At 32.6% G+C, this 12,517-nt stretch overlaps 1 protein-coding gene across 1 annotated transcript in view; it reads right to left on the bottom strand.

The window, feature by feature from the left end:
- The window catches only part of ROBO2 (roundabout guidance receptor 2), a 1,330,354-nt gene that overhangs the window by 115,659 nt on the left and 1,202,178 nt on the right, over positions 1-12,517 (bottom strand). The window contains exon 7 of the mRNA XM_037742645.1: positions 8,143-8,154. Coding sequence (XP_037598573.1) covers positions 8,143-8,154 — 12 coding nt within the window. The remainder of the gene's footprint in view (positions 1-8,142; positions 8,155-12,517) is intronic.

The following is a 12,517-nucleotide window of genomic DNA, read 5'->3' as shown; positions in this document are numbered from 1 at the left end:
AAAAAAAAAAAAAAAAGAAAAGAAAAACTTGAAACCAAGGAACAAATGTACTGATGCTGAAGGGTTGCTTAGTTAACGGAATTTTAATATGCAACTGCAATGTTTCTTAATAACATTAATTACACGCTTAGTAAGTCACCATCCGAGCTCATTAGTGCCTTCTTTTTGTTGTATTTTATCTCCTACCAGCAGAATGGGGAATATGTGACTGGCCTGTTACCATTAATGTTGCTTAATCTTTTTATAGCACTATTTAAAGCTGCTTGCATAAACATTTTCTAGGCAAGTATTACCTATGTATGCATATGTGTGTATCAATTAACTGCACCAACGTTTGTGTGCCCCCAGCACATGTAAGTGTTATGCTAGACCTAGAGGCAGCAGAAAGATAAATATAACAATGTATTTACTGACAAAGACCTAATAGTTTTGTAGGGGAGATGAAAATAATATCCCTAGTAAATCTGGGAAGCAATACTTGAAATGAGTGAGATTTTAAAAGGCATTCAGATACATTTTAAATCAAAATGTAATATAGTTTGCTAGTTTATATATTTTTTATGAATCTAATTATGTACTATTCCCTTGAGTGACATTTAATATGTTTAAGTAAGTACTATAGCAATTCAAATATCATGCATATTTAGGTGTAACATATATATTAAGACATATTTTACAGTATATATATCATATCTCTGTCTACAAAGTCCAGCAACTTATGAACATTCTTCAAATACATGATTCAAATGTTAATGTAATTTATTCTGAACACAGCCAGTGAAACTTCTTAATATTAAGCTCATAATACTGTTTGGAGCCTGAGTATTTATGTTATTCTGATAGTTAATATTTATGGTACTTTAAGTACTAATTAAAAATACTTAGTATTTATTTTATTCTTATTTAAATAGACTCCAAAAATAATGATTATTCAAACTTTCTGCTGTTTGGGTTAAGATAATTGAGTAAAGGCTTATACTGCTTCACTTTCCTATATCGAATAAAAAAAAAGAAATGAATAATAAGAAAAAAACTAACATAGTCCCTACTCACAAATTACGAAGAAGCCCTGTCAAATACAGCAAAGTCTGAAGAAAACTGAGGAGGCACAGTAAACACTAGCATAACTAGCCTTAATCCCTTATCAATGCCAGCTTCACAAAAATTATCTAACATCTTTGTGGGAGCCCATCCCAGGATCTTTTTATGGGAAAAAATGATACATAAAGTCAAGAGTGAGATGTGGGAAATATGAGACATAATTATAGAAAATAAACTAATATTGAGAAGGCACAGAAAGAAGTATTGAAAGAAACAAAAAATAATAAGCCTACTGTAGTTGGCAGAATTCTTTTTTTTTGAGGTGGAGTTTCTCTCTTGTTACCCAGGCTGGAGTTCAATGGCGCGATCTCGGCTCACCACAATCTCTGTCTCCTGGGTTCAAGAGATTCTCCTGCCTCAGCCTCTCGAGTAGCTGGGACTACAGGCACGCGCCACCATGCCCAGCTAATTTTTTGTATTTTTAGTAGAGATGGAGTTTCACCATGTTGACCAGGATGGTCTCGATCTCTTGACCTTTTTATCCACCCACCTCTGCCTCCCAAAGTGCTAGGATTATAGGCATGAGCCACCGCGCCCAGCCAGCTGGCAGAATTCTAAGGTTGTTACCATGACCTCAGGCCCTTCCTCGAAATACTTTCATGATTATATTAGGTTACAAAAAAGATTCTGAGATATACTTAAGGTTACTAATCAGTTGACCTTAGGATGGGTTGAGTCCTCAGGTGGGCCTAACTTAATACATTAGCTCTTTAAATCAGGAAATTTTCTCCAGCTGATCTCAGAAGGAGGCCTCAGTGAACGATAAAGCAAAGCCCATGAAGGATTCAGGGCAAACCTGCTGGCTATGAAGGTCATGGTGGCAGCGATGTGTGAAGGCTGAAGAGTACCATCTTAAAACAGTGAGTCACCCTGACTAGCAGCCATGGAAAGGGGGACTTCAGTCCTACAACCACAAAGAACCAGGTTCTGCCAAACACCGCAAAGAACTTGGAAGTTGATCTTCTGGAGAGACTCCAGAGAAGATAGCAATATTTGATTTTGGTCTGTGAAACCCTTAGCAGAAAACCCTGTTGAGACTGCCTGCAATTTTGGACCTATGGAATGACATGGTTTTAAATTGCTCAATGTGTGGTAATGTTTATGCAACGATAGAAAACGGACACAACTGAAAACCATCCTTCTTATGAAGCAGAGAGCATAAAGGAAGATGAAGAGAGGGTTTTAGAGGAAAAGGCACACAGCTTATAACTTAAAAAGGGTGGTTCTGAATCACGAGGTTCAGTACAATACTGAGAAGAAAACAGTATGGTTTTCGTAAGATATTAAAAACAACATTCCAAATAGGGATTATTGAATTACCCTGCTACTTCTCATTTTCTCTTCTCCAAATATGCAAACCCTACTCTTCACAGCTAACTAAAAAATGAATGATCAGATGGGAACCAAAACAGGATCTATGTAAAACAAAATTTAAGAAAAACTTGTATATTAACTACTTATTTAATTCATGAGAGAAAAGGAACATAATTAATTAAAGAGAGATAAAGGACCTATGTCTTCCAAGAATTACTCAAAACACAGAAACAATTTAAAATACATAGTTGGCATAGTCTAAGTGAAATTATATACAATGAAATCTCTCTTTAACAAGTTAACTACAGAAGGCATACAAAGGCTAAAAGACAAGTAAAGATAAAGAATTTTATATTAGAACTTAACAAGAAAATAACAAAAAAACCAAACAATTAGAATATATTTTAAAAATAAGAAATGCATAATTATGGCAATTTTAAAAGTTAGAGACATGGTATATTATCAAAGAGAAATCACAAAACATGAAATAAAAATGACTAAAATTATTATAAAGAAGTTGATAAATTTGAAATTGTGACAAAGGAAAGCCAATATAACTAATGTATTGGAAGAAATGAGGAAGTAAAACAGGAAAAAATTCAGAGATAAGACAGAAGAAAATGCTATTGAAATAAAGCAAACTAAAGCATAGATCTGGCAGATTCAAGTGGCTTATTGCATCCTAGAAATATTCATACAGGATGATCATTACCAAGATATAACTCAGCAAAATTACTTGAAAGAAAGGACTACATGCATATTCATATGGTAAAAGAACATCCGAGCCAAGAAAAAAAATATGTATTTTTAAGTTTCAGACTTCACTATAGTACCATTCAATACCAAGACAATAGAACATTTTTACCAAGTTATGAGATGGGGGAAAAAAAAGTGTGAGAGTAATTTAAGATCTGGCCTTTCCTCCTGTTCAATGGACAGATATTGTCAAGTACACAAGGCTACAACCCGCTCAGCCTGAGAAGTAACCCGTGCTGGTGTTTCACTTTAGAAATGAACATTAGCTTAAGATATTTTAAATGTTTCACATTATGGAAACTCAGTTGGAATATGGAAGATAAAACAGAATGCCTTTTTTAAACCTACCATTTAATCAAAACATATGGAGCAATGGAAAACGTGATGCTTAATAATAATTAAATGGAACTCTGCATAAAGTAGCTAATTAGTGCCAGGTGCAGGAAACATTAAGAGCTCACAGGAGGGAGATGATTACCTCAGGTCATGGGGTAACAGCTTGTCCAAAGAAAAAAGGGATGCAAGAAATAAAATTCTAGGTCTCCTTCCAAGGTACACTTAGGATATCTTTTGCAAAAAGTGCATCCAAACATGAAAAAGTTAATACACAATACCTGTAAGTTTTCTGATTTTTAAAAACTGTGATATTTCCAATATTAAATTATATACTGTACATTATATTTTCCAAATTTCGAGTTGGGGTGGAAGATGGGGGTATCAAAATATCTGTTACATTATTCTTTAAGTAATGTCAGATTTACAATTCACTCTGAATGAATTTTTCAATCACAAACTTTTTTTTTTTTTTGACTTCTTGGTGGCCTCAGAATAAAATGCTTTACAGTAAGCTTTAACAAAACTTTGCTTCAACTCATAAAATAGAACTTTCTAAAATGGTATATTTAATTACTGTGGTTAAGCAGTTGAAACATTAAAAAATATGTCCCTATGGATTTCTGTTTAGAGTAGTGGCTGCTGCTTTTAAAAAATAATAATAATTTTTAAGTGGCGAATTTTGCCAAAAAACTTACATACTTCTCAATACTTACAAATTATTGTGTGGCCAATTATATTTTTCCATCAAAAGGAAACATATTTTTCAGTCACTAAGTTAGAAAATACTTAGAAGTTTCCATCAAGTTGTGCACTGTCAGTTTGTTTTTGGTATTTTAAACAAGTTTACTTGAAGTACTCAGCTTTCAGTTTTCTACTCCAGGCAATCAGCATCTAGCATATGGTATACAAGTTACCAAACGGAGCAGGACAGCTTTATAAGCAAGGCAGCTGGTAGATTTGACAGTTCCTTTCCAAATTACTCATCATGTTTTGAGTTGCTGCTAGGAAAAAAACATGTTGCCCATCTCCAAAATAGATGTTCTTTTTTATTTTTAAGCTCAGGAGAGGCTTCCAATAGAAAAACAAGACAGATGGGTATAGGAAGCAAGATATTTATCCCTATTTAGACCATTTTCTTCTGTCAGTTTCCTCATCAGAAGAGTTTTCCAAATAAACAAATGAATATTTCAGCATTCATAGTTAACTATCCTATGATGTACTTTTGCTTTTAATGTAAAGAACGCCTTTGGAATAGTAAAATGTCGAAACTACAGGAAGGGCTTGCAGATTTTTAATTATCAAAGCGATTGTTGCCTAGATTTTGTGGCAACCAGCAAATATGAACATTAGATTAAAGAGCTCTTTTTGACCCATTGGTGACATTGCAGATGAGCAAGTGAAATCTGTAAAGCACTTTTCTCCACTGGCAAGTATATGAATGTCTGCTTTCAGTAATACCTCCCACACTAGAGCATCCTCTAACTTCGCCTAGAGGAAAACTAAAACTGGCCAGAGGTGTTTATTCCAACTGTGATTGCACAGAATTGCGAATTCTTTACTGCAAACGCATCTCGTAAGAGTCATCCATTTGGACAAAATTCTGTTTGGGTGTTTGCAATGATTTCTAAATGGGGCTTTCTACACAGACCATCAAGAAGTTTCACCCAGTAGGTAATGTCGCAATTGGCTTTGGAATTTCAAAGTATTCCAGAATCTGCAATGATTTCTAATTTTCATTCAAAAGCTTTAGGCAGAAACTATGCTCTGAATTTTCTCTAAATGTTATATGCTTGGTACACATTTTTTCACCTAACTTATATTGGAACTAAAAGCTGGTTTTTCTCCCCTTTCTGTGGTCTTTGCTTTGCAGAACACCATTTATGCTGTTGGTAAGAGCTTCAAAGTTGAAAAATATGCCTTTAGATGCATTAACAAATATAAATAATAATAATAATGTAGTTTTTCTATCATTTTAACATTTAATCATTACTTGACTTATACTTTCTGACTGTATATATGTTCAGATATCTATGTTCTTGAACTAAAATTAATGTAAGAAATACAGTCAAAAAAAGGAGGCTAATTGCCTTATTATATCTCTTCTTTGGCAATCCAATTAAAACATAACCAACACTCAGTTTTTAAAATTAATAGTAGTTGTCAAGTTTAAAGTATAGTTCTTTATATTTCTGAACATTGTCATAAGTCATTTGAGATAGATTTATGAAATGACAGCCTTCCCCAGAATAAAGTACAATGTGTCAAGAAGCTATTCTTTAGTTCCAGTCCAATGGGAATTTAAGAAATCATTTCAAACAGGAATAAAAAATGGAAATAACTTTTGAAACATCTTGCAGATGACAGATACATCTCAATACACTGTGTATATCACATTTTGAAATCAATGTACTTTTTTTCTATATTTAAAGGTTTTAAATATATTAGAAATTATTAACATACTGTTCTATGTTCTGAAAATCTGTGAGATAATATAAATCAAGTGGTCATAGTATACTGGCATGAGGTTTCTGTATATAAAATCTATAATTTAAATGTGACTTTTTCTTTTCATTTGAAAAGTCATTAGCTTCCAAGGGCAACCGCTGCCAATGCAAAACCAACTTGTATTTTTTAATACCTAATATCACCCTTTCTTTGAGAAATGTTTTCAATCATTCATCTCTTTTCATATCTCCTATAAATACTGTGATGTTTAATATCTTTAAAAAACTTCTAAATAAGGTTACAAAGATGTTGTATTGCATAGTCTCAATAATTCTGAAAAAGTGTCAGATTGTTTTAAATCTTTCCACTTAATATATTTTATTATATATATAATCGATAACATTGTTATATATAATTTATATACAAATATTTCCACTTATTTTATTTTATTATATGTAATAACATGCTTTCTTATTTGACACATAAATGAGTGAATTTCTGAACCTGAAAACTAGCTCACAGAGGTTGAGGAAAAGAAATCTAACAGAGTGGTCATGTATTCTACCATCAGTTCTTTCTTTGTCTATTGCTGCTGCATCTTATTCTTTCTCATTCTTTTCTTAATTTTGTATGTCATTCAAAAGACACATAAAATTATCATTAATAGGAATCCTTACAGATACAAGGAAATAAGGTTTAAAATTTATTACAATATATTCTTGAATTTTCAAACATCAATTGTACAAAGCACAATTGATTTCATCATTATTTAAAAAAAAAAAAAAAAAAGCCCTGAAGTTGTGTTTCGATTAATTGTAAGCCGTGGCTTTATTTCCAAAATATTAAAATGTGAAGAAATGCCTCAGAAACTAGGCATACGATGGCTACCAACATTGGCATACAAAATGCCTTTTACATATAAAATCAATCTTAAACTCAACCCACTCCTGCAACAGCTTCGATAAGTCAGTATAATTATCTCTATTTTATAGAGGAGGTCACTGAGCATAAGGGATATTAAATTACTAATCAAAAGGAAGTATTGCTCAGAAACACCAGATTAGAAAGTCAGATTGGGAAACCGAAGTATGTTTACTATATTTGCTGACAATGTAAAAACATACTGCTTAATAACAAAATCCATGTTTGTTTCAGCCAAAGGGGAAAAAAATGTGTGAGTCTGAACGAACATATATTATCAAGTGTCAACAATGTCAAGCCAGTATATTAAGAAAGCTTTTGAAACTAGATGGACAATTTATAAAGCCCTCAAAATTGAATAAATTGTTATTAAAGTATCTTTTAGTATATTAAAGAAGCAGTGCACTAAATTCCTTCACTCTTTCATCCATCCATTTGTGCATTCATCGATTCATTTACATGTGACACAATTACCAAGATTGATTTAAACATAGTTATTGGTGGATTAAACTAAACCTTAAAAGAGATGCAGAAAGCTTACTAAATCAATGAATCAAAAAATGTTATCTTCCAAATGTTTGCAAATAATTACCACTTAAATATCTGCAAAAGAAAGCTGTTAATGTTCTTTGATTTCACAAAGCCAAATGAAAAATAAGATATATTAAAACCCCAAGCACTAACTTTTCATGCTAAAGAACACAGCTCCACTCTCCCTCCCCCACTTAGGGTAAGCAGCTACTTGAAGCATTTTACTAAATTTTGTTTAAATAGGCATGCAGGCAATAAATATGCAGCAGCTAAAAATATCCCTAAAATACTGGGACTCTGAGTAACTTAAAAGAAGTGCATAAAGTTGTAGTACTTTTTAATTTAGTTCATAACTTTTTATCTTAACATCAAATATTACTAATAATTGATTATTTTATACATACAAAAAAGGACAGCAATGCTTTATTATTGTATTCTAATGCAATATATTTTTCTCCTGTAAGAAAAGCCAGCAGTTCACAAACATTAATCATTCATTTATTCTCTTATATAAAACTTGTTACCTACTTACTGCTATGTAGCCAAAGTCACTATTTATCAAAGTGATTAAAAAAAAAAAAAAAAAAAAACACAGGAGCAACTGTTACAGCAGACAGTCTCAAGTACTATTTTAACATGGGTAAAATAAATACATTTCATTCTGTAAAATCTTACTATGCATGAGTTATGATGCACTGTGCAAAGCCATGCTTAGTGGATAGAAGGATGGCTACTTACCAACAGGGCGAGCTGTAGACATTACAATGGTGTGGTGAGAACATAAAAAAGAAATTAAAAAAAAGAAAGAAAAATTATCAGAATGCATGATGTGTAATGTTACATTTAAGTATGGACAATAGAGTGATTTCTAGTCTCATAATTCAAGTATGACCAAGATGCCTGAGTCTGATAAAATTGAGAGTTACAAATTTAATTCTAGGAAAATAATTACTTTGACTCTGAGGACTGACTGTAAGCAATTTGAGAGATATTTTAGGCAAAGTCTTATCATCATCACTTACTATAGTTATTATTTCAAAGATCTTGAGTAAACAGCCTTGTGTTATTCCAAAGTTAAAAACCTGATGAATATAACTATTCAAGTCACAGACTAACAAATGTCATGTCAATAAAAGAGGGCCTAGCTGTCTGATTTAAATAGCAATTGGATTTTAAGCATGGTTAGTCAGAACCATTACAAGGACTACAGAAAAGCCCCTGATGCTGCTTTTCAGTCAGTAATAAGTTAAGATCACATCACTTTTCATCTGTGGACAGGGTGTATGGAAATATAACAAATATGTTGGAACATCCTTAGAGATTTCAACTCAGTAGCTCCCTAACTACTGTTAGGCTTTTTTCTTCTTTTGGCAGAGGGCAGGAAACAATGACTGACAAGTTGATTCTTGCTCACACTGAGAATGGCTTTCAAACTGCTGCTTCAGCAAATTATCATTTTTTTATTATACCATAACTTTCAATCACTAAAATCAGTGGTAATAGGCTGCCCCAGTTATTAATGCAAAGAAATTGGAAGAGATACACATGGGCTTCGTAATATTTCTTTAAAAGGAATAACACCCTATCAGTTTAGATGGCAAACCATTTTATGCAAAAGCAGTAGACAAATATTGTGAAACATGTGATCCCATTATCCAAATGAAGAAGAAATGTACTTAGTAGTATATGAACTTTCATGAACTCTAACATTAAAAATATAATTTTTTCAACAGTGTTTCGCCCATATCCCAGTGGATACAGCCCCAGTGCATATGTAATGTGACTCTGGAATATATCAATAGTTTTGTGTTGACGATGGCTCTTTGGGCATGGCAAGATAGGAACAGCCATTGAAAACATATTTACACATATTCGCTTAACAGATACATCATAATATTAGCTTTGTGCAACCCCTAAAAATAAAAATTTATTTGTCTCTATATGAGAGCCATGGTCTATAATATTCACAATTGAAACAGGAAAGATTCTGACAATAGGCAATAAGGCAATTGTAGCAGTGCTCTGAAAAGTCCAGTTTAGTGGATGTGTCCTAACATTCCTGTTGTTTTCTATAGCAAGAGGAAAAGAGGAGTAAGTTATCTAATGTACCATAATTTATTTCATTTTGCAGGGGAGTGGGGAGCAGAATGCAAGATTAACTCTCAAAAAGAGATAACAGACTAACAATGTTAACTTGTGGCTTGTTCTAACAGATGAAATTTCTCTTAATTTTGCCAATGTCCAGTAGAAAAAGAACTTTGTCCTTCATCTTTGAATTTGTGCTTTTCAGCTTGCCACCTCAAGCTGAATTTCAAACATGTTTCCTTTAGAAACAGAAACGTGTTTTGAGTCTAGGATATTAACAAAAGAAAAAAAAAAAGAAACTGTCATGAGAAATCATGTTTTAAATAAATAAAATATATCTCTTTTATTTTAGTATAGAATAATTCCAAAAATGTTAAGGCCTTATTGCTCAAGAAGCAAGATTATTTGTCCAATCGGATCTTTATGCAAAGCAAATTTTAAAAATTTTAAAATGGGAAAAATGTGCTTATGAATATGCAGCTTGTGTTGTCACTTTTTAGTCACTTTAAAAGTTTTATTAATAAATTATTTGATTAGAATAAAGATGGTAGGAGGTTTGTTGTTGACTGAGTTTATTTCTTCCTAATTTTACATTTGCAAAGTCCGCAAAGGGAGCTTCTTGATCTTTGGCTTCACTTCATGGTTTTTTTTTGTTTGTTTGTTTTGTTTTGTTTTAAACCACATTTCTGAAATGGGAAACATCAAAGTGGATCTGTTTCAAATTTTAAGAATAAACTCCCTTACCTTCTTTCCAATTGACTAATGTGAATGTTATGATAAATTTTAGCAGAAACATCACAATAAATTTTTTTGTCCTTGTTACATTAGCAACATTTCATCCTGAAGAAAACCAGCAGGTGGATGTTTTCAAAATCAGCAAATTAAACTAAACTGTGTCTCCACATTAAATGGATGAAAATGAACATGGCCTCTTGGGTCGGTTGACCCTGTTCTAATAAAACAATCCAAAGAAAGCCTGCACATTTCATTTGTGTGCATAGAAAAATGAGCACAGAAAAAAAAATAAGTCATAGATAACAGTATTGTCTTTTTTTTCCCCTGTAATCTCTTAGCATGAGAAAACCCAAATGCTTTTCCTAATGGTACAAAAACGTTTTTAAACAGTATTTTACTCTACATTATACGGTATTAAGGAGATTTTTTTAAAACCCAGTTTTTGAGGTTTCAGTCTTAGGGAGGTGATAAATACATACCACAAAGAATAAACACTCTAATCCATCTACAGGATACAGATTAGGGGAGAGGCCATTTAAGATTTGCTGATTTAAAAAACAAAACAAAACAAAAAACCCTATTAAAAACAAACAATGTTTTCTATTAGTTTTGTAAGTTAGCTTCAAACACCCCCATCTGAGGAGCATGCTTTGTTAAATGAAATGTTAAGGCTGAAACTTTCGACAAATTATGAAAACAATTAGCTGGGAAAGGTCTTAAAGCAAACAGATCACTTCAAGTCTCACTCATCCAGGCATTCAAATATAAAAGAAACCCTGCTGCTTCTACAAACAAACAGCTCCTCACATTCTCTCACTATTTGTTTCGTCAGCAAATATTTCTCGAATGGAAAATTTATTGGTTGGTTGTTTATTATTTTTTTCCATTTACTTAAAAAAAAAGAAAAAGAAAACTTTGGGGATAATTTGGTCTAGTAAATTGTTTTTGCAATAAGCTGCCTAGAAAACATGACAAACATATGAAGTCATCCATGTAGAGTGTGGGTTAAATAAAGTGTGTTCATTGGCTTATAAAGGTTATCAGATTTCTATCTTACATAATCTATATATATATGATTCATATATGATCATAGTTCTTTATGACCTGCTAACTAATGAAGAGTGAAAATGTTTTTATGCAACTAGCTGTCAGTTTTGTCTAAATATGTTTTGTATCTAAGTTCACACTAGAATGTCTGGAGAAGAAAAAATGGATTAAGTGAAATAAGAATGGAGCAGTTGAGCAGTATGAAAAGCAAGAATATTTTTCCAGGTATCCAAAGTGCCTGTCTCCTAATAATTACCTGGAGGTCGCTGAGTTTTGTATGATTTGAAGCACAAATCATAAATCTGGCAAAAATCCTTTTTCTTACCACAAAAAGGACTAACCTGAGAATCCCTGACACCCTTCTTGTAGCTTCAAACTTCTCCAAATCTTTCTCCTAACGTTCTGAAACCTTCTGGGAGCAAAGCTGCACAAGGGTCAGAGGTATGACTAAGCAGGGTAAGATGTAACTGAGACTTGAACGAAAACATGCAGCCAATCTCTTTATCGCCAAGGATGAGAGAAGGAAGCAGTTAGTAGTGGGAGAAGGATGTGCTTGCCTATCTTTGTTTGATGTTCTATGAGTGTAAATGATGCCATGGGTAATGTCTATTTCAAGAATAAGTGTAACTGTCTATATGGTACTTCTTGGTACCTTGGACTATATAATTTACCTCATGTTATCAAAAAGTTCCACTGAAAAGACAGTTAATCTATTCTAGTGCACTGTAAAGTTAAGTAATGCTTTCTTTCCTTTATAAGAAATTCCAGTGACTCTATAAATGAACATTATTCCACAACCGAGGAAGTGCATGACACCCAGAAAGTGAAAGTTATTACAAGAGCAGCACCGACTATTTCAATTATTTAAGGCCAATGAACTTCACAAATCAGTCTCTAAACCAGATTATCTCAGGGCTGGAGAGCTCCTCTGTATTCATGTTCACCTTTGGAAGCATTGCTAGTCTTTTTCAGATTGCTGTTTTGAATGCTGACATTAAAAAGAACTTCAAAACAGTATGCTACTAGTATAAAGTGACAAACTAGTAAACAGAAAACACGGGAGTACCTTTGAAACTGATGACATTTAAAAGCAGTAAGTAGTTGAAAGCAATGGAAATGAAAAGAGTAGTACTTATCGTTTCTAATTATAAGATTTACTTTTAAGCCATATAAACTATTAACTTCAAACCATATAAGCAATTTACTGAGAATTAATCCCTTTAAATTATTATCATTTGGAATCAAA

Source organism: Cebus imitator, unplaced genomic scaffold, assembly GCF_001604975.1.
Source record: "Cebus imitator isolate Cc_AM_T3 unplaced genomic scaffold, Cebus_imitator-1.0 Scaffold7, whole genome shotgun sequence".
Classification (NCBI taxonomy): domain Eukaryota; kingdom Metazoa; phylum Chordata; class Mammalia; order Primates; family Cebidae; genus Cebus; species Cebus imitator.
The sequence above is the reverse complement of the archived record's forward strand: the minus strand, read 5'-3'. Positions and strand labels throughout refer to the sequence as shown.